This window comes from Phacochoerus africanus, chromosome 14 (assembly GCF_016906955.1).
Source record: "Phacochoerus africanus isolate WHEZ1 chromosome 14, ROS_Pafr_v1, whole genome shotgun sequence".
In the NCBI taxonomy this organism is placed as follows: Eukaryota; Metazoa; Chordata; class Mammalia; order Artiodactyla; family Suidae; genus Phacochoerus; species Phacochoerus africanus.
This window is the reverse complement of record NC_062557.1, coordinates 13,825,384-13,851,361: the sequence shown is the minus strand read 5'-3', so window position 1 is coordinate 13,851,361 and position 25,978 is coordinate 13,825,384. Positions and strand designations below refer to the sequence as shown.

The 25,978-nt window shown below is 43.8% G+C and overlaps 1 protein-coding gene across 4 annotated transcripts in view; it reads right to left on the bottom strand.

Moving 5' to 3' along the window:
* PITPNC1 (phosphatidylinositol transfer protein cytoplasmic 1) overlaps positions 1 to 25,978 on the bottom strand; it is a 274,382-nt gene that overhangs the window by 130,552 nt on the left and 117,852 nt on the right. For 3 of the 4 annotated variants that reach the window (XM_047756868.1, XM_047756867.1, XM_047756865.1), the window contains exon 2: positions 4,688 to 4,836. In XM_047756868.1, the coding sequence (XP_047612824.1) occupies positions 4,688 to 4,836 (149 nt within the window). Of the gene's footprint in view, positions 1 to 4,687; positions 4,837 to 11,489; positions 12,069 to 25,978 lie in introns of those variants that run through there. The other variant, XM_047756866.1, reaches the window with a different exon arrangement.

Below are 25,978 nucleotides of genomic sequence, written 5' to 3'. Positions count from 1 at the left end.
ATACATGCCTAACTCTTCTCCCACATGATCACAGCATCATACATCCCAATTCTAGCTTTTCTAGGTTTAATGTCCTTGGTTTCTTCTGGTATTCTTTTTTTTTTTTTTTTTTTTTTTTGCTTTTTAGAGCCGCGCCTGTGGCATATGGAGGTTCCCAGGCTAGGGGTCTAATCGGAGCTACAATTGCCAGCCTACACCACAGTTCACAGCAACACCGGATCCTTAACCTACTGAAGGAGGCCCGGGACTGAACTCGCAACCTCAGGGTTCCTAGCGGAATTGTTTCCACTGCACCATGATGGGAGCTCCTGTCTTCTGAAATTTTTTTTTTTTTTTTGGCTACATCCACAGCATGCAGAAGTTCCTGAACCAGGGATCAAAGCTTCACCACAGCAGTGACAATATTGGATCCTTAACCCACTGAGCTACCAGAGAACTCCTCTTCTGATATTCTTCTTATCACTTGGGTTTCTAATCCTAAAATTCATATGAACAATTCCGGAAAAGTTGAATAAGGACAAGAGACTTACCCTACCAGACGTCAAGCCTCTTTTTTTTCCATACCTGCAGCATGTGGAAGTTCCTGGGCCAGGGATCAAGCTTGCGCCACAGCAGTGACGACAGTGGATTCTTAACCACTAGGGCACTAGGGAACTTCTTCAGGTTCTTTATAGTTATTTTTATTAGGAATTTTAGGATTATCTTCTCAAATCTTATCCAAAAAAAGCCCAGTTGGCATTTTAATTAGGTTTGCCTTAAATTTACAATTGATTTGGGAATAGACGGCAATGTTATGAGTATTCCTATTTGTTTAGGGTTTTTCTTTGTTTTTTCCTTTCTTTTTAGGGCCGCACCTGCAGCATATGGAAGTTCCTGGACTAGGGGTCGAATCAGAGCTGCAGCTGCCAGCCTATGCCACAGCCACAGCAGCACAGGATTCAAGTTGCATCTTTGATTTATGCCGCAGCTTGCCACAATGCCGGATCCTTAATCCGCAGAGTGAGGCCAGGGATTGAACCTGCATCCTCACAGACACTTTCGGGACTCTAACCCGCTGAGACACAATGAAAACTCCTTGTTTAGGGTTTTTAAAACATCTTCTGCTAATGTTTTGTATTTTTCTTCAAGAAGATTTTGTATATCTTATAGATTGTTTTACTGGGTACTTTTAAGTTTTTCTCTTGTAAATGGAATTTTTAAAAATTATTTTTTCCATGTATTGTTCCTGCTGTATAATACTGCTACTGATTTTTTGTATTGTGAATTTCACACCTAGCAATCTTGTGAACATCTCATATTGACGTTAACAGTCAGACACAAATCTGATCAGGTCATGAATTATTATTGTTATTATTATTGTACTCAGGCATTTGATTTGCTGAAGTTTCATATACAATTTTCTTGTCTATGGTTCCTAGAGATTGGTCTATAAGTTTCCTTTTTGTATTGTTATTATTCAGTTTTGTTATCAAGATTCATGTGGTAGGTACTATTAGCTGCCTTCTCAGCAGTCACCATGTATTTCCTCCCCTCTTCTTAGAAGCAGATCGTGTCTCTCTTGACCTTCTTTCCCTTTTTAATCAGGGAGGAAAAATCTCATGTCTAATTGGCTAGAACTAGTCACATGCCATCCCTAGTTTCAAAGGTGGCTGGGAAAGTAAGTATCTGACATTTTCAACCCGTGAAACATTTAGAAATTCTTATGTTTCTAAATAATGAGGGATTTTGTTAATGTTATCAATTTCTTACTGTCATGCTTTGTAATTAGCCAGCAGGAATATAAATGGTATTGATTTTGGAGTTATTTGTTGAGATTGATTTCTGGCCTAGTTTGTAATCTGTTTTTATAAATTTTCATGTGTATTTGAAAGGCATGCTGGTTCCACAGTCTTTTATTTATTTATTTTTTTTCACCTCTTTTTCAGAGGTGCACCTGAGGCATATGGAAGTTCCCAGGCTAGGGGGTCGATTCAGAGCTGCAGGTGCCACCCCATGCCACAGCCTCAGCAATGAAGGATCCAAGCTGTGACGACCAACACCACAGCTAATGCCGGATCCTTAACCCACTGAGTGAGGCCAGGGATCAAACCCTCGTCCTCACGGATGCTACAGGTTCATGACCTCTGGGCCACAACAGGAACTCCTCCACAGTCTATTAATGTCCACTAGATCCAGCTTGTAGTTCTGTCGTTTACATTTTCTCTATGTTTGTTAAACTGTTTGTCTACTTGATCTATCATTTTATTAAACAGGTATGTTAAAATCTCCCATTACTTTAGGCCACTGTGTTTTGTCAGTGTTGCCAGGTTTGTTGAGCAAGGTTCAGGTTTAGGACTTAATACACATTATTATTGTGATCACTGATATACTTGTTTTATCTAACAAAATTTTCTATTTACCATGCATTTTGTAACCTTCTCTTCACTCACCCTCTGCCTTCTATTGGATTGGTCAAGTTTTCTCTTAGAAGTTACATACTATTTTACTGTTCTTTTAGAGGTTACCTTTACAATTTGAATATGCACATCCTTTAGTAGGTCTTTCAATGTGCATCCCTGACTAGTAACCTTTCTCAGTTCTAGATTGTCAAAAATGATTTTTTTTACACAGTTCTCAGTCCCAACTCCCCATTTACATGCCCCGAGGTCATACTTCCTGTCCCTTTATGGGCGTGATACCCCGTCCCTAGATGTTAAGGCCTACGCTCAGTTCTGACACCACCCCCAGCTTCCTTAGCACTAGTGCATCTGCTTTCCACTCCGGTCAGTGTTTCCTCTTTATTTCTAGTACCTGAGGATTTCCCTTTCTTTGTTTTGAACTCTGCTTTATATTGTTATATTTCATCCTGTGTTTGTCACATGAGGTGGGGGGACAGTCCATATTAATCTTTTTAGTTACTATTCCTGGAAGTCCAGATATTCTATTTATAACAAATTTCCCTCTTACTAATGTTTATTATTCTCCTTTAAAATAAATATCATATATTTTGATAGAGAAAACAGACATGACAGAGATAGCTGGACACTTCTTGTTCTGTTTCAGGAAAAGTTATAAAGTTTTTCTAATTTCTTGACTTTGGTACACAAGGAACATTCCCCAGGCAATAACTTGGGAAAATGCAATCGACTGCAGAGAAATAGAATTTTCTGTAAGTGTGTATCTATTTTCTTGCCTCTCCCTCACTTCTCTTTGCTCTACGGAGGTGACTGCTACTCAATATTTGATTTACACCCTTCGCATAAAGAATGCCAAGGCAGCATATTGAGAAATGTATCTCTGCAAGGAAGCCATCCTCAGGCTAGACCCAGAGCTCAGCTACTCCTGCAAATCAACAGCTGGCTGCAGGCTGAACGGGTTCCAAATCCTGGGAATTCACAGCTACTAATAGATGAAGAGGATCAATCTCATTTGCATTTCATCATGACTCAGGAATTCCCTGGTACTGCCTGCCTGGGCAGATTAAAACCTCTTGATTTAATCAGCCCAAGGCCTTCAGTGTCAGGAGATGGGTCTGAGAGATTTCCATATACCCTAGTGACAGAACACAAACCCTCCCGTCTAGAAGAAAGAGACTCCTTCTGCCTGTCCGCAGGTGGAGGCCTTGCGAGAATGGAGGAGTCCAAATACAGCTCCTCTCAGAAACATCTGACCATAGTCAAGGCGCTGAGAATGGCAGAATATTCGCAAGCGCCAGTCAGTGAATAAACTGAGAGCAGGGTCCAGTTGGATGTTGGAAGTGCCTTCTGAATAATCACAAATGGGCCAATAGGAGAGGCCATAGAGGATGGTAAAGAGAGTTCCTAGAGATGATAGCAAAGACCGCAAAGGTTATATGCTGGTTCACTTATGCAGACAGTTACTTTCAAGAAAATATATGCCCTGTGGCATGTGACGACAAATATTCTGACCCAGAAAAGAAGCGAAAAGAAGAAAATGGGTTGGAGGGGGTGGAGTATAAGGTAGGGAGAAGATCAGACAAGCCCCAACAATCAACTACATCATTTACATCCTTAGTGAAAAGAAAACAGAAAAGATTAAAGAATATATTTTGCAAAACAGAAATGGCAGTCCTGATGTGTGCTGGTTGATAATCCTGGACTCCTTCGCCTTCCAAAGGAGAAATGACAACCTCTACCTCGGGAAGGATGGGTCCACCTGAGAAACAGAGATCACCTGTGTACTGCATATCACCTTGGTCACAGGTAACCATTGGTTTTGTCAATTTCCTTTGGGGACACTTGAGTGGTCTCTTGGCAGGAAGCAGAAATCTTACTGAGTCAAGACGCCACTGGCACAGAGCTGCCTTCCGCACTCACTTCTCTACAACTTACAGGCAAGGCCTTTCCTACTGCTAATCCAGAACGAGTGGAGAAGACAGTCTTTTAATCCTTAAGATCAGATTTCATCTTAACTTGTCATGGAAGGAGTGAGAGATGTACGACAAAAGCTCCTGCCGAGGAAAATGCAGTTGAGGACTCTCTTGCAGAGCACAGGGGATTCCGTTTTCCGAAGCAACTAGACTGGTGGTTTTGGGGGGCAGATGTAAAGACTTTCCAAGTCACCTTTTCATCCCAGACATTCATGGCCTCTGTCTCTGGCCTCTACCTCTGTCGTGCAGTGGGACTGGGTGCGAGGGCCTCCAGGGCGGGGGGGGCCTGGAGGGGGCTCGCCTGCTACCAGGGCTTACCTGTTGAGATACACGCGCTTCTCTGTGAACTGCCCGTTGCCATGGTGAGGGTCCTCGAAGGGCTCGTTCTGGACGACCTCCACCCCTTCCCCGCGGTCGCTCTGTTCGTGGCTGTGCTTGCTGATCATGTACAGCTGTCCGATTTTATACTATAAAACACAGAGACAAAAGGGTCAGTCTCACGGCTCACCTTGGAAAACATCCTCCCTTCAACCACCACCTAGGAGCAACTCATATCAGAGTAGCACTTTCCGCTGAGAAAAGCAAGCAGATGCCTGAGCCTGATGTTACTTTTCCTCAGGAAGGAGAAGAACTAGTTGTGGGAAGAGCACAGCCACCAGAGAGTTCTCCCGTGGTCCAGTGGTTAGTGCTGGAGCCAAAAAAAAAAGACTGCAGATACAGTCAGTCTGTTCTTGTGAACCAGGGTGGCTGCTGGACTGGACTTCATGTTCTGACAGATGATCAACTCATGGGTAGCAGCAGAAAAGTGGGCACGCTGGAGTTCCCCTCTCCACTCCGGGCCTCCAGGGTTAAGAAGTGGTGCTAAGGTCCTGTTTTACTTGGCAAAAGACAGGCGAGGATGTGTTATTTCTGTCCCTTCTTTCTGCCTAATTAACTGCATTGCTGGGCACAAGGGGATTAGATGTCACCTGTCTCTTCCATCACCTCTTTCAAAGTGATCAACTCTCCTGGAGGTGCCTGTCCCCTAGAATCGAGGTTCTGAAAGCTGGCTGGACATTAGAATCACCTGGAAGCTTCTTGAACTCCAGATGCCCAGGCCCTACCGTGAGTGGAAACTGTGCTCTAAAGGCTGGTCCACAAGGAGGAAAATCTACAGTATCTTTAAGTCCTTTTTACTCAATTCCACCCACAGTGTGGGGCTTGCCAGCCCAAGGTCCCCAAAGACACACATGCTCCACAAAAATAATATGAAGTAACACGTAATGTGAACACTTTCTATCCTGTCTGCATTTGGGGGCTGTTCCATTCTTCTTCTTGGCTCTCTGAAAACCCTGGGGCCAGCAGGCATTGCTTCACCCAGTGAACTTCCAAAGTGACAACACTAATTTGATGGAGAGAAAAAGAGAGAAAGAGAAAGAGAGAAGGAGGAAGAAGGGAGGAAAGTGACTTTTGCCCAAAGGAAGCCTGCTCAGAATCAGGAAGCAGGGCGATGGGACCCTGCTATGGTCCTTCCTGCAGATTCAGTGTGAAACAACACACAGTGTCATCATCATCAAGCCCCATGGGATGGGAGGAAGGGGACTGAGTCTGCAGCGAGCTCATGATGGCTCTAGGTTATTCCCCAAGAGCCCAGGCCAGCAGGGATGTAGGTCTCCTGTCTATGTGCATAAGAGAGAGAAATAGATTTTACATTAAGGGGGCAGGTGACATGCACAAGTCAACAGTGCAGTCAGTTCCAAAGCTAAGAAGACACACACGGCCCAAGGTCCTCTTTCATTCTGAGGCAGGTGCAGGGAGGGGTGTATGAAGAGGATGGGAAAGGCTCTGGTGTGAGGCCAGCCTGAGGGACCAGGCCAAGTAACCATGACAATGGGAACGGTGGCTGGCTGGCTCTTCTCAAACAGCAGTGCTTCCTGTCTGTGCTACGCCCCTCCTCAGAAGAGTCTGCATTTAAAATGCTTTTAATCTGACTAGGTGTGTGCTGAGGTTAAGAGCAGAAAGAGAGGAAAATCAAAGATAAAATTTATTTTTAAACAAATTTTGGGATCAGAGGCTTGCCTTGGCTTCCTTTTAGTAAGTCCTTCTCTTTACCTGTAAGATTAACACTCTTCCTTGTGTAGATGGACACTTTGTACTTGGTGTTCAAAAAAGTAAGTGTTTACTTGCAACGGAATATTACTATCCATAAAAGGAAGTACTAAATACCAATTCAGCGTAATGGATGTTATGGGTTGGGTTGAGTTTCCCCAAATTTGTATGTTGACGTCCCAGTACGTCGGAACGTGACCTTCTTTGGAGGTAGGGTCCTGACAGAGGTAATTGGATTAAAATTAGGTCATTAGGATGGACATTAATCCAATAGGACTGGTTTCCCTATACAAAGGGGCAAGGTGGACACAAGAAAAAGACGAGGTGAACGACGCAGGAAGATGGCCATCTACAAGCCAAGGTCAAACAGATCCTTCCCTCCCAGCCTCCTGAAGGAATCGGCCTGGCCTGCTGACCCTTAATCTCTGACTTCCCCCATCACAACTGTGAGACCTTACAATTCGGGTTGATGAGGCACCCAGTCTGTGCTGTTTTGCTATGACAGCCCAAGCAAACAATGGGTACGGGTTTTCCTTTTGGGGTGATGGACATGTTCTGGATCTGGATAGAGGTGGGGGTTGCAGAACACCGTTAGACGCCACTGAACTGACTTTAAAGTGGTTAATTTCGGGGAGTTCCCACTGTAGCACAGTGGAAATGAATCCAACTAATATCTGTGAGGATGGGGGTTCGATCCCTGGCCTCGTTTGGTGGGTTGGGGATCCAGCATTGCCGGGAGCTGTGGAGTAGGTTGCAGACTCACTCAGATCCCGAGTTGCTGTGGCTGTGGAGGAGGCCAGCAGCTGTAGCTCTGATTCCACCCCTAGCCTGGGAACTTCCACATGCTGCACGTGTGGCCCTAAAGAGAGCGCGCATGCGTGCGTGCGCGGGCGCGCGCACACACACACAAAGTGGTTAATTTCGTGCTAAGTGATTTCCACCTGTGGAAAGGGAATGTTGCCTACCATTCCAGTAAACATCCTGCTGCCTTTCCAGTAAATGATGAATGTTTTGCCGGCAGTCAAGCCATCAGCCACTGACACTGCCCCACACCTAACCCCAATGGTGCCCCCTGGGGGCAGAATTCAGGATGGAGAAAACCAGGAAACATTCTGCGCTTTGGATACTAACCCTAGATGGTTAAGATGCATATCTAAGGAGTCATTTCAATGAGCCTAGACTCTTGCATCTTCCCATGCAAAAAAAAAAAAAGGCACTAAAATCATTACCTTAAGATGTCTGGGTTTTGTGATTAGCAAAATTAGCAATCTCTCTATCCCTCTCCCTCTCTTTTTGTGGAAGTTCCTGGGCCAGAGATCAACCCTTGCCACAGCAGCTACCACAGTGGATCCTTAACCCACTGCGACAAAGAAACTCCAGCGGTAATCTTTTGACTTCGACGTTGTTGTTGGGCTTTTTTCAGCAAAAGCTCCTGTATAACGTAGCTCTCCCTTACTTCTCCAGAGCAGTTCCTCAGAACTCCAGTCTTCAGGAAGCTCCCCAAATACAATTAACTCACAACTTTTAGGCTGTACATTTTTCTTCAGTTGACAACCTCAATCTTTTTAAAAGAAAGTGTAGCCCCCTCACTTCTGAAGCAGATTCCCCTAAACCAAATGCTGTCAAGGGCTTTCAGCGGGGCGGGGGGGGGGGCTGTTGGCAGAGAGGTGTCTATTCCTGGACCATCTCCAGGCACTCCGACCCACTCACACGTGGAAATGTATCAACCAAGGACGATGCATGACACAGAAAAGCCATTAGCCAGACACAAGTCAGCCTGGCTGCGCTCAGCTCAAGTTCTTCCTGCTCCATGCTGAAAGGAAAGGGCTGAGGCAGCCAGAGGCTGATTCACCGGGAGCCAGAGGAGGGCCTGGCTGCCTGGCCTCATTGATCATTCGGGTGGCTCCTGAATGAGCCATCGCAGGGCAGACACCAGCCTTAGCTCACTAAGATAGAATCACTCTGTGGGCGACTGACAGACTGGATGCAGTAGCATGGGTGACATTGCTGGGGGTGGCAGGACACTCAAGCCCAGACGCTGCAATGGTCGAGGGCTCTGCAGCTGTCACTTCTTTCTCTCCCAAGGAAGTCAGGCCTGTACTCTTGGTTGTGACCATCTGAGCTGGACCATTCAGGAGCAGAAGTTTTTGTTTTTGTTTATTTATTTATTGGCTTTTTGCCTTTTCTAGGGCCGCTCCCATGGCATATGGAAGTTCCCAGGCTAGGGGTGCAATTGGAGCTATAACCGCCAGCTTACAGCAGAGCCACGGCAATGCTGGATCCTTAACCCACTGAGCAAGGCCAGGGATCGAACCCGAAACCTCATGGTTCCTAGTCAGGTTCATTAATCACTGAGCCATGACGGGAACTCCTTTTAATTTTTTTAAGTTTTACTGAAGTAGAGTTGACTTACATGTTGTGTTAATTTCTGCTGTGCAACAAAGTGATTCAATTATACATATACACGTATCCATTCCCCTATAGGTTAGCACAGAACACTGAGTAGAGTTCCCCGTGCTATAGAGCAGTCCCCACTGACCATCCATTCCATGTACAATAGTGTGCATGTGCCAATCCCAAACCCCCAGTTCATCCCTCCTCTCCACTTTTGGTTGGTTTTTAAAGTTTGTGAAGACTATTTCTTTTTTGTAAATAAGTTCACTTGTATCATTATTTTGGATTCCACATAAAAGTGGTATCATACAATGTATGTCTTTCCAGAAGCATAGGTTTCAAACCACAAATTGACTCAAAGACGCAAGTGTCCAAAAGTTTCTCAGAGGGGATAGAGCAGGACAGACAGTCCTTGAACCTTACCTTTTTTTTTTTTTTTTAAATTTTAGGGCCGCACCACAGCATATGGAAGTTCCTTGGCTAGGGGTCGAATCTGAGCTACAGCTGCTGGCCAATGCCACAGTCACAGCAACGCCAGATCTGAGCCGCCTCTTTGACCTACACCACAGCTCACGGCAACGCCAGATCCTCAGCCCACTGAGCGAGTCCAGGGATCAAACCTGCATCCTCGTGGATGCTAGTCAGATTTGTTTCCACTGAGCCATGACAGGAACTCCCTTGAACCGTGTCTTAAAATCACCAGAGACACTGCTAAAAATACTGAAAACTGGGCCATTCCAGCCTTTTTACATGCAGACTCTGAGGGAGAGGGAAGTTGAGGGTCTTATTCAAATATACATGAAAAACAGAACCGCTGGGGCAGAGGGTAATGAAGGCATTAATTAGTACTTGAATACTTGCTTAGTACCCAGTGGTGCCAAGACCAAAATGGCCCATCTTTAGGAGACTGTTTCTTCTTTGCTCCTTTATCTATCTATCTATCTATTTATTTATTTATTTTGGCTGAGCCTGTGGAAGTTCCTGGGCCAGGGATCGAATGTGAGCAACAGCAGTGACCTGAGCTGCTTCAGTGACAATGCTGGCTCCTTAACCTGCTGCGCCACAAGGCAATTCCTCTCCTCTTTAATACTAATTTCTTGCAAAACTCCACCTCCAATTTAGTGAGAATATGACATCACCGATCACCAACTCCAGACAAGCTTGTATGTGAAATGAAGGCTACAAAAGCCATAGACTCAGAAGCCAGAGAATTGACAACAAAATTGATGATGATGATGCTGATGATGGTGATAAAGCTTAATTGATTGCCTATTAGTGTGAGGTACCAATTATGTGCTTTATGCTCATTTCTAACACCCACAATGATTCAGCCAGGTAGGTATTTGCAGATGAGGAAGCTCTGTCTCTGAGATGCCAGACTTCCTCCTGCCATGCGGCTTCTAGGTGGCAGAGCTGGGATTTGAACTCCACAGGTCTGTACTCTTTTTCTCTCCAGCCAACCTCAGCCCTTATTTCACTAACAGGTGAACTAGTTTAACAAATCCAGATCTCATGATGATGAACAAAGAGGGATGGTTCTGAGCCATTGCCTTTGAACTTTGCTGGTTTCAGAAGATGAATAATGAAAGTCTGCCATCATTTGAAAGATCAAAGTTGTTTAAACTGTGCTCACATATGGAATGGGGAGCAATTATACTCTAACTTTGTAAAATCTATTGTTATAATTCCAGAGTTTGGGGTAATCATCATTACAGGCAATCACGATTAGAGACAGCTCCGCGCTGCAGGGCTGAGCCTCCGTGTGAGCCATCATCAGAACAGCTTCCCCAAATAATTATCTCCATAGTCAAAAAACATCATACCATTGCAGCTCTTCCCACTTGCACATAGCGCTGCACGTCTGATAGAGCTATGGAATTTGGGGGAAGGCAAAGTTGCATAACGTGTCTGGAAAAGCCAGATGGTGTCATCACTTAGTACCTTTGCAAATTCTGCGACCTGTCATGACCAAAGTCCTTAATACAGTTCAACCTCAAACCCTGATTTTAAAAAAGTGACCCCAAGCCAAAACTCCTGAATATTGTAAGGGATTATTAACTGACCACCACCAACACCTACACATCATCCTTGCAGGAAGAAGTACTGGATCCAAAGTTTTATGTTCACCAGAACCCCAAAGCTATGGCTAATTTTTACCTAATTGCCTCTCCCCCCAATTGCTGAGCTTCAAAGATCTCTGCAAAGCCAGTCTCTAATACATCCCCACCCTAAAGAACCTAGGGGATGTCACTTTCCTTCCAATCAATCCCAGTGTCCCCTTTCTTGTCCTCCATTAGTCCCCATAACATTTCTAAACATCATGATGAAAGGTGGGGACCCCTCTTTTGCAATTAACATTACCTGGTCTGGATGGAGTTATTCCCTGATGATATGACTCAGGACCCTGAGGCCCCAGGCCGGGAATCAGAATTTACAAATACTTCCACCTTTACCATCAAAATGGATGGATGCCACAGAATATAATAACCACGGAGAAATAGCTGTTCCTCTGACTTAATGTGATCTCATGTATGTTTCCGTCTCTGAAATATGCATGATTCCTGCCTGTCCCACTGGCTGTGTGAAGAGAGGAAAGAGCAGAGGGTGACAGAAGCTGGTGTTCTTGGGAGTTTCCCACCTTGTTCAGATCGCCATGAATGCTTTTTTCTTTTCTTTTTTTGGGGGGGCTTTTTCTTCCAGTCTTCTCCACGCTCAATGCATGGACCTCAAAGTACAGGGAAGTAATTGCCTCATGATGCACAAGGAGCCCCCTGAAGAGTGTCTGAAAGATAACACATCACCGAGGACTCAGGTGCATAGCAGTCCTCACGCCAAGTAGTGCCAAAATTGTAATTACACACAGAGAAAGGGATACAACGAGTGAGATTTTAACAACTTCATCTCAGAAAACTAGACGATAGAGCCAGCTGTTTTCTATAATGTCACAGCTCAGCTGAGGCACAGAGACAAAGGCCGTAATCCAGTAGTCAGTAAATTACGTGGCCCTGGCACGTGTTTTTTAAAATAAAGTTTTATTGGAACACAGCCATCTCATTCATTCTGTGGCTGCTCTCAAGACACCACGGCAGTTTCAACAGACCCCCAACATGGCTCCCAAAGCTGAAAATATTTACTCTCTGGCCTTTTACAGAAAAAGGTTGCTGACCCCTGTTTAGTCCATTGCTACTAGGTCCAGTCGGGGCCAGCCTTAGCTGTTCACCTAGACCAACACTGGCTGGTATGGTGGCCACTGGCCATATGTAGCTAATAAGCATCTACATGTGGCCTGTGGAATAGAGGGACAGAATTTTAAATGTTCTTTCATTTTAATTAACTTAAATTTTAAAACTGATAAACAATTCAGCTATGAGAAAACTTCTACATATGTTTGAGACACCTTGGGTACATGAATTGACTGTTTCAACTAATAATTTTTATGAAATCTAAATTCATATCAGGTACTGCTGATGAAATTTTAGCATCTGGCTCGAGATTGCTTGTATGTATAAAATGCACACGGATTTTGAAGACATAGTAACAACAGCAAAAAGGTAAAAGAGCTCATTAATAATTTTTATATTCATTGCATATTGAAATGATAGTATTTTGGAGATACAGGGTTAACTATAGTATATTCTTAAAATTAACTTCACCTGTTCATTACTTTTTTTAAAATGTGCATACTAGAATTTTTTTTCATTTTTTTTTTGTTTTTTGCTTTTTAGGGCAGCATGTATGGCATATAGAAGTTCCCAGGCTAAGGATCAGATTGGAGCTGCAGGTGCTGACATGCACCTCAGTCACAGCAACTCAGGATCCGAGCAGCGTCTGCAACCCACGCCACAGCTCACAGCAACACTGGATCCTTAACTCACTGAGTGAGGCCAGGGATTGAACACCTGTCTTCATGGATACTAGCTGAGCTCGTTACTGCTGAGCCACAACGGGAACTCCTAGAAAAATTTAAAGTACATATGTGGGAGTGCCCGTCGTGGCACAGCGGAATCGCATCCGACTAGGAACCATGAGGTTTTGGGTTCAATCCCTGGCCTCGCTCAGTGGGTTAAGGATCTGGCGTTGTCGTGAGCTGTGGCATAGGTCGAAGATGCGGCTCAGATCCTGAGTTGCTGTGGCTATGGTGTAGGCCTACAGCTGTAGCTCCGATTGGACCCCTAGCCTGGCAACCTCCATATGCCAAGGGTGCGGCCCTAAAAAAGCAATAAAATAAAATAAAATAAATTGAAAAATAAATAAATAAATTACATATATGGCTCATATTTGTGGCTCACATATTTCTATTGGATAGCACTGGGATAAGTGCTGAACTTGACCAGCTGGGATGGAGAACCAGGCCATCAATCTGCACCAAGACTTTGGAGGCTGGCTAGTCAGGTCAAGGGTTCCCACGTGTATCCTTGCTAGGCAGGCAGAGCACTGGTACTTGGAGAAGCCCTCCCTTTCTGAGGACTGGCATTACCTGGACCTCCAGAGAGGTGATAATTGCTCACAGTGTGCTATGATGGAAAGCACTGCGGTTTTAAAATTGAAAACCTGCAGCTGAAAGTCCTGATTCTGCCTTTGATGAGTTTTTGTAGCCCAAGATAATTTGCTTAACTGAGCCACAGTTTCTTATCATTAAAACAGGACTAATAGAATACCTCATAGGACATGGTGAGAATCAAGTGAGAAAAAACTTACAAATTAATATGCTTCATAAAACGGAAAACCGTACACAAACCACTGTAGCTACTGCTTCTTCTGTTTGGCAACACATCTGATCTGTTTCATTTGTTTCCATTTTGTTACAGCTCTATAAAGGCTAAGAAGAACAAGGCACCCTGCCATTCGTCTGTACAGTGCAAAAACCAGGGAGATCTTGATCATCTGCCCAAGATTATCATTTCCTCCCATAAAAATTTTATTAGATGGTAGTCCGGTCAAACACTTCCCAAAATATTATAAAAAGCTTGGGAACATCCACTTACATGAGGTCTCTAGAGCCGTCAAATTCACAGAGACAGAAAGTAGAATGGTGGTTGCCAGGGGGATGGGGAGTTAGCACTTAATAGGACAGAGGTTCACTTTGGGACAATGAGAAAGTTGTGGGGATGGATGATGGTGACGTCTGCAAAACAACGTGAATGCACTCAACACCACTGAACTGGACGCTTAAAAACGGTTCAAGCGGTAAATTTTCTGCGATGTAGATTTTATTACAATTCTTTAAAAAACCTGGGAGCATGTCATTTTCTCCTGAGTGTGGCTCACTTACTTCACACCTCAAAGTGGCCACCTATCAGGGATTCTATTTTTAGGATGATGACAAAGGTTTTTTATAAGGACAAGGGCTTTTTATATTGGGTAGATCTTTGGTTTGGAAGCTTATTTGAAGGTGTTGAGCCAAGGGGACAACTTAAATGACCTCCCCCAGAGGCCATGTTGCAGGAGAAGACGGATTCCTGCTATGCCAGGGGAGATGTCTTTGACATTAGCATTCTGGAGGATTCCTGTTTCTGATGTTCCCAGGCAACTTGGTGCTAATTGCGACAATGGTACAGACAAAGACCCTGATAGAAGGGAAAGCGTGCTTAACTGAATACAAACGCATGCCGATCCCACCGAGCTTAACACGGGGCACTGAGGACATCAGCTTCTTACTGAATAGGACTGTCACAGTTCACAGCCCAGCCCCTCTGTTTGCCTGGGGTTCCTGAGAGCATCTCTACAGCAAGACCAACGCCAATCCCTTTTTCCTCTGAGAAGGTACCAGTGTGGATTTTTACCTCCAAGGCTGGATCTGATTTGGGTTCTGCAAAGACGTGACTGGCTAACCCCATTAGAAAGACCCCATCGGAGTCTTTCTGGTTCTGTGATTCAATGTCCAGATTTCTCCAGGTAGACAAGGGAGGTTAAAAAAAAAAAAGCGTAAAGTTCTTCGTTGTTTCGTCAGCTCTCTCCCTGCCAGGTCAATAAAGCACGAAAACCAATATCCGATCCCACAAAGAAAATACAAACCTGCAGCTCATATTTCAGGATATCAGGGCATCATCGCATATTTATCTTTTCTCCCGGATCTTTATAAGCAGCCCTCTGAGATGCCTTGTTTACGTCATACCTATGTCATTATGCCAGGGTGCAGGAATGAAAAAGCTGATAAAAAGATTTAAGAAGGAGCTGGGTTATCGACATTTAATTCAAAAATCCCCCTTTTGTGACAAACTAATATAAACAGCATCATATGCTGGTGCTTAACCCATCCTAAGTTTTGGACTGAACTGAACAGAAAGAGAGCAACTTAATGCCAAGGGAAGGGCTCAGGCTATGCTTCGTGCAGGGGCAAGCAGAGCTCTGTGCCCATGGCTTTGCAAAACCGGGCAAATTGTTTCCAGTACACTCAGCTGTCTAGGAGCATAATCCACTTGACTGAGTGCAGGAGAGTATAGTATATGAAAAGCAAGAGAGAACATTTTATCTGCTCCTTCCAACACTGACTCATCTTTGGGAGTGGTATTCTGGCTCTGAGGACTCATTTGATGCTCAAATTGAAAAGCCAATTAGCTTATGAGAAGCCAAAAAACTTGTAAAGTAGCCTATAGGCAGCACGTACAGTAGGCTGCTGTACAAGCATCTGCCAAAGCAAGCGGTGTCACTGCCTTGTACTGATAAACGAGAGGCTGAACAAGTCAGCCATTAGTGAGCAACATGAATAACCACAAAGAGAGCAAAGACAGGAGCTGCTAGAACTCAGCCCAAAACCACAAGGGTCGTCAGCCCTTGGGCAGAAAATGCGATTTTTCCGGACATTGGTCAGGAGACACTCTTGGTCCTAGGGAGCCCTGTCCCTTCTGCGCTGTGCATTCAACAAGCTGAGCATGCCAGGCTCTGTAGGCACTGAAGGCAGAGCTATAAGCAAAGCTGACCTGGTTTTTCGGCAAAGGGGAAGGTTTCCAGAGTCCCCCTTGAAGATACAAGGCTATGAAGTGAAGGAACTTGAGGTCGCATCACAGCTATTGGACCATTTACCAAGAAATGTGAAACCAACCACAACTCAAGTAAATGAGAGGCGTGGTGACAGGTCTGACCTTTAGAAAGCAATCAAGACACTTGTGTTTACTACAGAGCAGAAACTTAGAACCAATCACAAGACCAAAAAGGGAGAAAACTAAGACAGGACTTTCCTAGGAAATGTATCCTGCGCTACCGCCTTGCCACACCCTCATTTCCTTAACCTTGGCCTCATAACCAGAGGTGTTTTTAGGAGAGAGGTCTATCTTTAGGAGGGTAGCAGGGTATTTTCCAGAATTAGAAAAGCCCCTGTTTGTGAAGCCCATTGTACCTACCAATCCTTCAGGAAAATGACCGGCAGCATCAGGGACTGCTGTAGTTCTGGTTAAAGCCAGACACATATTGTAGGAATGACAGCAATTAGTTTTAGTGTCTTTGAGACCTTCTGAGAACAGAAGGGCAAACAATGCAAAGAGAAGCACTTGCTGCTTCATGTACAACTGAACAATGGGAGTTGTTAATGTTTTGAAAGAATTATTCAAGCCACTTCATGCCTAGAACAACAAGATCTCAGTAATATTTGAAGGTCACTGAACCCCTGTGCTTGCTAGCTGGCACAGCAAGTGGTTTCTGGGCTCTGTTAACTATCTAGCAATGATGAGAGAGTTATGACTGAGTTATATCTGTGGATGGAAGTTTGGAAAATTCCAGCATCTTTCTTCACACTACTCTGGAGGAGTGGCCCTAGGTTTCACATGCCTGTAGTGGTTCCTATAGCCCATAGGTAGCCGTAGGGTGTGTGGCTGGTTGCAGAGAAGGCCCCATTCTCTGACGTAATAGCAGCCTATGGGTGTTCCTTTCTTGGTAAAAAGAAACAGATAACTGATGGCAAAAAGTATGTGGCTGTTAACTCCCACTCTCCTGAGACAATCAATGAAAACAGAGCAAATTGGGTATATTTCCAGGAATTGCAACATTTAAAAAAAATCTCTTTCTGATATACACACACCCCTATGTTGACAGCAGCACTGTTTACAATAACTAAGATATGGAAGCAAGGGAAATGTCCATCAACAGATGAATGTATAAAGAAGATGTGGTACATGTATACAACAGAATATTACTCAGCCATTAAAAAATGAAAGAATGCCCCTTGGAGCAACACGGATGGACCTAGAGGTTATCATACTAAGTGAAATAAGTCAGAAAGAGAAAGATAAATACCATATGATACCACTTACATGTGGAATCTAAAATATGACCCAAATGAACTTACCTACAAAACAGAAACAGACTCAAAGACATAAGGAATAGACTTGTGGTTGCCAAGGAGGAGTGTGGGGTGGGAGAAGAACAGAGTGGGAGTTTGGGGTCAGCAGATGTAAACTATTATATAGAGAGTGGATAAACAACAAGGTTCTATGGCACAGCACAGCAAACTATATTAAATATACTTCCATTAAAGTACACGGAAAAGAGGGAGTTCCCGTCGTGGCGCAGTGGTTAACGAATCCGACTAGGAACCATGAGGTTGCGGGTTCGGTCCCTGCCCTTGCTCAGTGGGTTAAGGATCCGGCGTTGCCGTGAGCTGTGGTGTAGGTTGCAGACGCGGCTCGGATCCCGCGTTGCTGTGGCTCTGGTGTAGGCCGGCGGCTACAGCTCCCATTCAACCCCTAGCCTGGGAACCTCCATATGCCGCGGGAGCGGCCCAAGAAATAGCAACAACAACAACAACAACAAGTATACAGAAAAAAATATATATGGGTATAACTGAATCATTTTGCTGTACACCAGAAACACAACATTGTAAATTAATTACATTTCAATAAGATAAATTTTTAAAATAATAAATAAATATCTTTCTGATGCATCTTGGACTTACCTCAAAGGACCTGGAGAGAGATTCTATCAACTGGTACTTTTTTTTTTTCCTATTCCCTTATCATGCTTTATTTCTTTCATAGCACTATCCTAACTTACATTTGAGATAGTCTACTCATTCACTTACTCATTTACTTGTTTATTGCCTATATCCCTACCAAATTGCAAACTTCACGAGGTCAGGGGTTGTGTCTGTCCACACACTGCGGAACAATGCCTGGCACGCAGTCCACAGAGAAATAGTTGAATCAGAGAATGAACCCATTCGCTGAACTTATATTTAGCAAATGCCCAATGTCTGAGTGCAAAGGATTCAAAGATGATGATAATCCAAACTATCATTCACTGATGCTTCCTAGGTGCCCTCAAAGAGCTAAAAACTTCACATAATATCTCTAATCTCACAACAGCACTGCAAAGTATCTGTTTTTAGTATATCAACTGGTACTTTTAAGGCCAAGTGGGGGCCCTGTTCTTGCTGCATCAACAGGTGGTAGAGTTCCCTGGTGGCTCAGCAGGTTAAGAATCTGGCCTTGTGACTTCTGTGGGTGTGGCCCTAAAACCCCAAAACAGTTGGTATACCTTCCATCTCTGCATGTATCCTCCTTAGGGAGGCAAGGCCATGATGAAACACAATGTACTATGTTTTCAAAGAGTGGGGAGAAAAAGGAAAGTAGGGACAAATTGTTGTTCTTCTCAGGATTCTTTTTTCATTTTTTAATTGTGGTACCATATACTTAACAATATTTTCCACGTTAGTCATTTTTAAATGTATAGTTCAGTGCCTTTAAAGTGCAGTCATGCTGGTGGTGCAACCATGACCAGCATCCATTTCTGAACTCTTATCATCTAAAAAAGAAACTATACCCAGGAGATAGCAATTCTCATTCTCTACCCAGTAACCTCGAATCCACTTCCTGGCTATGAATTTGTCTATTCTAGACACCTCACGTAAGTGGAATCACACCACGTGTTCTTTTTTGACTGGCTTATTTCACTTTAATGTTTTCAAGGTTCATCCCTGTTGTAGCGTGTGTCAGAATTTCATTCTTTTTTAAGGCTGAAAAGCATTCGATTGTATACGTACATCACAGACCCTTATTCATTCATCTGGTGATTGGGTATCTGGGTTGCTTTCACCTTTTGGCTATTATTGTGACTAATGCTGCTGTGAATATTGGTGTACACATACCCTTGCTTTCAACTCTTGTTGTTGTTGTTTAATGGGGTTTAATTTCTTTCTTTCTTTCTTTCTTTTTTTTTTTTTTTGGGCCATGCCCATGTGAGATGGAAGTTCCCAGGCCAGGGATCAAACTCATGCCAGAGTGGTGATCTAAGCCACAGCAGTGACAATGCTGGATCTGTAACCTGTTGAGCCACCAGGGAACTCCCTTTCTTTCTTTCGAGTTCACATCTAGGTGTGGAATTGCTAAATCATACGTAATTCTACATTTATTTATTTATTTTTCTTTTTAGGGGCACAGCTGCGGCATATGGAGGTGACCAGGCTAGGGGTCAAATTGGAGCTACAGCTGCTGGCCTACTCTATAGCCATAGCAACTCAGGATCCAAGCTGCATCTTCGAACTACACCATAGCTCACGGCAACGCCAGATCCTTGATCCACTAATGGAGGCCAGGGATCGAACGCATAACCTCATGGATACTAGTAGAATTCATTTTTGGTACACCTCAATAGGAACTCCAACTACATTTATTTTTTTAAGGAACCACCAAAATTTTCCACAGCAGCTGCACCATTTTATTCCCAGCAGCAATGTACAAGGATTCCAATTTCTCCACATCCTTTTCAACACTTGTTACTTTCTGTTTTTTGTTTTTCAGTAATAGCTGTCCTAATGGGTGTGATATGATCACATGATGTTTTAAAGTCAACCCAGGAGTTCCCGTCGTGGCGCAGTGGTTAACGAATCCGACTAGGAACCATGAGGTTGCGGGTTCGGTCCCTGCCCTTGCTCAGTGGGTTAACGATCCGGCGTTGCCGTGAGCTGTGGTGTAGGTTGCAGACGCGGCTCGGATCCCGCGTTGCTGTGGCTCTGGCGTAGGCCGGTGGCTACAGCTCCGATTCAACCCCTAGCCTGGGAACCTCCATATGACGCGGGAGCGGCCCAAGAAATAGCAACAACAACAAAAAGACAAAAGACAAAAAATAAATAAATAAATAAAGTCAACCCTATAAGACTCACTTTTGGTGGTGCTCGGGCATGTCAAATGCATCTTCCAAATAAGTACTGACACAGCCCTGGGAGAGATTTCAACTTCATCATTTATTTAAATCAGAAGGCCTTTGTGATAAAGCATAGATGAACTGAGATGGTTATTTTTCAGGGGGTTGAAATGCTCTGGTTGAAAACAGAAGATGAAAATGCAATAGATCCCTTTAAGCCAAAAAAGGCCCCCATATATTCATAAATAGTTAAGTCACTCTGTAAGAGCACCACAAAAAAGCAGCTATGAATTATCACCTAAGGGAGTCTGGGGGTGGTGATGGTGGGTGTGACCTGAAAAGGCACATCTATTTTTATTGCAGAAGCCGAATTCAGTGTTACTTTGATGGACCAGCCAGGAATGTAGTAAATTATAGAATCACAACATAGAAGGCAGCAAACAGTCCTGCAGGATTTACTTATGAAACAAATGTGTGTGACTTACATTCAAAGATTTGGGGTGAAAAAGCCATTCTTGGTCACTTGCATTTTTCATGTCTTTCTTATAGATTAAGTCACTCTTTATTCTATTTCAGGTGACAGCCATTCTTTAAAAAGTAACCTTAGAAATGACTTTAAACACTGCAGGAGATTTAAGCAGTTTCTCATACTTACTGCCTTTTTTTAAAGTCTACAATTCATTAGTTTTTAGTATATCCACAAGGTTCTTCAACTGTCTCCACTATCTAATCCCAGAACACTTCCAACATCCCCAAAAGAAACTCCACACCCACCAGTGGTAATTCCCCATTCTCTCCTCCTTCCAAGCCCCTGGTAACCACTAATCTACTTTTGATCACTATGGATGTGTCTATTCTGGACATGTCATATAAACAGAATCACACAACATGTGGTCTTTTGTGACTGGCTTCTTTCACTTAGCATAATGTTTTAAAAATTCATCCATGTTACAGCATGTATCAGTAGTTCCTTCCTTTTTTACTGCCAAGTAATGTTCCATGGCAGGGCTATCCCACATTTGTTCATTTTTCACTTGACAGACATTTGGCTTTATTTCCCCCTTTAGGCTATTATGAATAATGTTGCAATGAACATATGTGTATGAGTCTTTGTGTGGACTTTTTTCATGTTTCTTGGGTAGATAGCTGGGACACATGGTAGCTCTGTGTTTAGCCTTTCGAAAAATTGCCAGACTGCTGTTTTCCACATCACCTGCCCCATTTACACCTCCACCAATCATGTCTTATATTTGCTTTTGATAGTTTTAGGTTCCCTGTGGAAACAAAAAAGCCAAACAAAAGACTTCAAAAACCAAGAGTAAGTTATGGGACAAGTGTGACCTGCCTTGCTCCTGACACTGTATTTGACATGGGCACATCCAATGAACACATATCCGGGGCAACTCTCCAGCCCCGTGGTGTCTTTCCATTACTCTGTGGGGACAACAGAGCTAAACTTGACACTACAGACAATGAGGAGTTAAGACAGATGGTCCAAAGGTGCTACTCATACAACACATAAGGAAACAGTACGAGGGATTAGAAATGGAGTGGCACAAGCTATAGTTGCCCAGGAAGGTGTCGTACAGAAAATGAGGCATGACCCATGCGTGGAGAAACACCAACCTGTTAAGGAGAAAGGGTAAGTTACAGCCTGCGAAAAAATCCTGACATTTATCTGCTCACAGCAAAACCTCACTACTTCCTAGGACACCTGAAGATGCACTACGGAAATAACAATAAAAGCTGCCACACACAAGAGGGTGTGGAGGAAAGGCAACCCTCCTACACAGAGGTGGGAATGTAAATTGGTACACCCTCTATGGAAAACCGTATAGAGAGTCCTTAAAAAACTAAAGATAGAGTTATCTTATGATCCAGCAATCCCACTCCTGGACATATATCTGGAAAAGACAAAAACTAATTCAAAAAGATACGTGCATCACAATGTTTGTAGCAGTACTATTTACATTAGCCAAGACATGGAAGCAACCTAAGTGCCAATCAACAAATGGATGGATAAAGAAGGTATGGTGCATATACACAATAGAACACTACTCAGCCATAAAAAAGAACACAATAATGCCATTTGCTGCAACATACTGCAACTAGAGACTTCAATTCTAAATGAAGTAAGCCAGATAAAGACAAAAACGACACGATATCACTCACATGTGGAATCTTTAAAAAGTGACACAAATGAATTTATTTACAATACAAAGATAAGCTCACAGACAGAAAACAAACATATGGTTGCCAAAGGGGAAAGGTGGGGGCTAGATATTAGGAGTATGGTATTAACAGATATACACTACTACATATAAAACAGATAAGCAACAAGGATTTATAGTTCCCTCTATAGCATGGGGAACTATATTCAATGCCTTGCAATAACTTATAATGGAAAAGACTACACACACACACAACACACACACATACACACAACTGAATCACTTTGCTGTAAACCTGAAACTAACACAATATTGTTAATCAACTCTGTGTCAATAAAAAAAGTTGTTTTGGAAAAAAAAAAAAAGGAAAACAGAGGGGGAAAAAAAGCTGCCACACAGTGCTAACTTTTCTAGAGGCAGCCTGATGCTAAAGTATTTATACTTATTTAATCCTCACAACCACCCTATGTGGTAGGCAGTATTTTTATCTCTATTTTACAAATGAAGAACTGGTGCACGGAGAGGTTGAGTAACTTGCCAACGTCACCCAGCTAAAAAGTAGCAGAGCTGGGATTTGAATCCAGGTAGCCCAGCTCCAGATCCACACTCCCCTGTCTCTGGCATTAATCGCCTCAGCCACTTGCTTGACATCTCAATAAAAGCTATTTATTTATAAGGCTGGGTGAAAGTACCCTGGGAAGTAAAGTGACTTTCTTCACTCCTTCATGCTGCTGACAGTTTTTGGTTGATATTAGAAATTTTTTTTAAAGAGGTGGGAGACAGCAGTGCCAACAAGAGCGAGCAGAGAAGAGAAGAGGCCACAGGGGAAGTTACCAGGGGGGACAGAATTAGAAGCTAAGAGCCTAAGGTCCTCGGCTCTGCTCCTGGAAACTCTCCCTCCTACACAAATTGTGACACACAGCAATTAAAGGAAGCCTACCCACCCATACAAGTCCTTGAGTTTTTAAAGTAAAAATGAAAATTAATGAGTCCATCTAATTTGGACTCACAAAACACGTGGGTGGAAGAAATTCCCACAGCTGACAGCTGATGTGACAGTTATTTCGCGAAAAGTAATAGAAACTCCCAGCCTGTCTTTGGATGTGAATGTTTCCAAATGTGATTCTAAACTTTAGCCTGAAACAATATACAGGACAGGAGCTGCATATAGATATCCTAGAGGAGAAAATCCCCTCAGCTTCCCGGTCAAGCTGATGTGAGAGAAAGTGAGATGAAATAGCCACTTCTCCGCACCCTTCTTGAGAGCCTGCAGGAGAAAGGCAGCAGGCTCGCTCTCTGCTCAGACACTCTTATCAGTTGAAATTAGATTCCTAAAGGCATTATGGAAAATTGCATAGTCACAGGTTTCATTAAGCCATTGCAATTATCTGAATCTAAATGCACCGAAATGATAGATGCTACTACCCTTTTGACTCCCCCCACCCAAAGAAATGTAAAATCTGAGACCTACAGGTTTATCACCAGGTCCATAAGGCAAACCGCAAACTCCCGTCCTCACTCCTAGAGAAAGGAAAAGACTAAAATTCAAAGATCACATCTTTCCTGGTTTTCCTTCTTTTTGACAAGCCTCCTCCATAATCCCAGAGGAAGACATTTCCAGAACTGCTGACAACCCCCAGTGGAGCAAGGCCTTGCTTCCTCCTCTTGGGCAGATGGTATTTGCATACTGACATATTGTAAATCTAGTCACCCAGGTAACGGCCTCCAGTTAGCAACAGCGCAATGAAGGTCAGCCCGATTCCTTCTAAAATTAGAAGCCAGACCAATCGGATTTTTAACTGTTCAAGGTAGGATGCCCGGTTAGATGGCAAATCTAATTCTGGAAGTGAATTTTTCAGTTGGGAGACTCAGCACTGTTAACAAGGGCAAGTTGGAGCATTTCCACATGATAATAAAATAGGTTTTGACACACAGGTAGAAGATTTTGGCTCTGCGACGCTGCCGTGCCCGTCTGTGGCTGATCCTACTACGACTCCACTCCCTGTTAGTGGGGTTGTCCTGGGCCTTGCATCTCCCTTAATCTTCATAGGCAGTTGGTCCTTAAGGACTGGAGATTCCAGGCCAGCCAATCAGGCCTCCGGCAGTTGGCCACCTCCTGCTCCACCATGGTCCTCTCTCTGCCCCATCTTTCCCTCCCTCACAGGCAAACCGCCTGGTGCGGAATAAGACCCATCTTTCCCAGCTCTTTTGTGTTGGCCCACACAGATCCCTCTTACCTGGGATTTGCTCCCTTCTTTTCTTTCCTCGACCATGGAGAACAAAGGGTCTTGAATAGGCTTCAAGAAACCCATGAACTGTGCACAACTCCCCGCACTGTTAACTTCTCAAAAGGTCGCATCCCCCCAAAATATTAAGAGCACTAGCTGTCTAATCCACCGCTGGTATCTGCACTGGCATTTCCCATAAACACTTCAAGGGATGTCCATTCCTTGGCTGGAATATAGTGGGGAGAGGTGAGCTGCACACGCACCTATGTGTGGGAACAGAAGGTCAGACAGAGTTGGATGGGAATTTTTAACGTGGGCCTTCTCTGGGCCTTTGCTGTGCTGACGTGCACCATGAACCACTGATTTCATGGGACACTTCTTAATGTCCCGAGTGACACCCAGGAAAGCCGGGCTTTACTTCAGATGACAACTACCACGTCATGCACTGCTTTGTGTTCTTTCTTCCATTAGTGTTTTGAGCTAATTTTTACTCCATTATTTTTAGCAATTGCTAGAAATCTTATCATTGCACTTATCACTTTGTGTTGAGCCTTTTTTTTTTTTAGCTGTGCCCACAGCATGCAGAAGTTCTGGAACGAGGGATTGAACCCACACCACAGCAGCAACCTGAGCCACAGCAGTGATACCAGATCCTTAACCCACTGAGCCACCAGGGAACTCAGTTGTGCTTTTTTTAAAATATCATTTTATACCCATATTCTCTACTAACTGGAAGCCACTTGAGAGTAGAGTACACAACCAGATCTCTTCATATCCCCAGTGCCTAGCTGACCAGAGCTTAGACACTCAGTATATGTCAAAGGAAGGACCAAATGAATGAATGATTGATTGAGCTTATCTCCCCAACTGGATATCAGGCTCTTTCAGGATATAAACTACATTTTAAACCTCTTGTGTTCCCATAGCACCTAGAAAACAGCTCTTCATAAGGCAAAAGAGTCAATAAAATTATTAAAATTTAAATCCATTAGAGAATATTTATCAAACATCAATTATGTCCTGGGAACTAAGCTATTAAAATGGTCAAATATAGTCCCTGCAATCAAGGAGCTTAGATTCTGGTAAGGGAAAGAGACATATAAACAAAAAATGATGATAAAATATAAACTTTTAAATATATAAGTATAAATACATAAAGGAAGTGCAAGCTGCCTGGGAACACAGGATGGAGCCCTCAGATCTGTGTGTGCTTGTGGGAAGCTGGAAGGGGTCAGTGCTGCAATGCTGAGATTTTGACTAGTGATCTGCCACCAGGGACTGACCACTTGGGTCCTCAACTGGCCATGCTAAGCCACATTTTGGGGAAAAACTGTCCAAAAGGCTGCTCCAGCTGAGGCAGTACTCACACTAGCTCTGGCCTCAACCCCAACAGGCTCCGAGCCTGGTAAGTGGGCCTCCCGGCCTGGAAGTGGTGAGCCCTGTTGCCCAGGGAGGGCCATCCTGGAGGCTAGAGCCAGGCAGGCAGCCTAGCTTCACTCTCTCCAAGTCCACAGCCAACACTTGACCCTCTATGTCTTACTACTCTGAGTGTTAAGGATGGGAAGTCCAGAGAAAGGAACACACGAAGGAAAAAGAATGGAAGCACTTCTCTCCTCCCTGGGAATAAGGGCACCGCTGGTCTCACTTGCCCATCT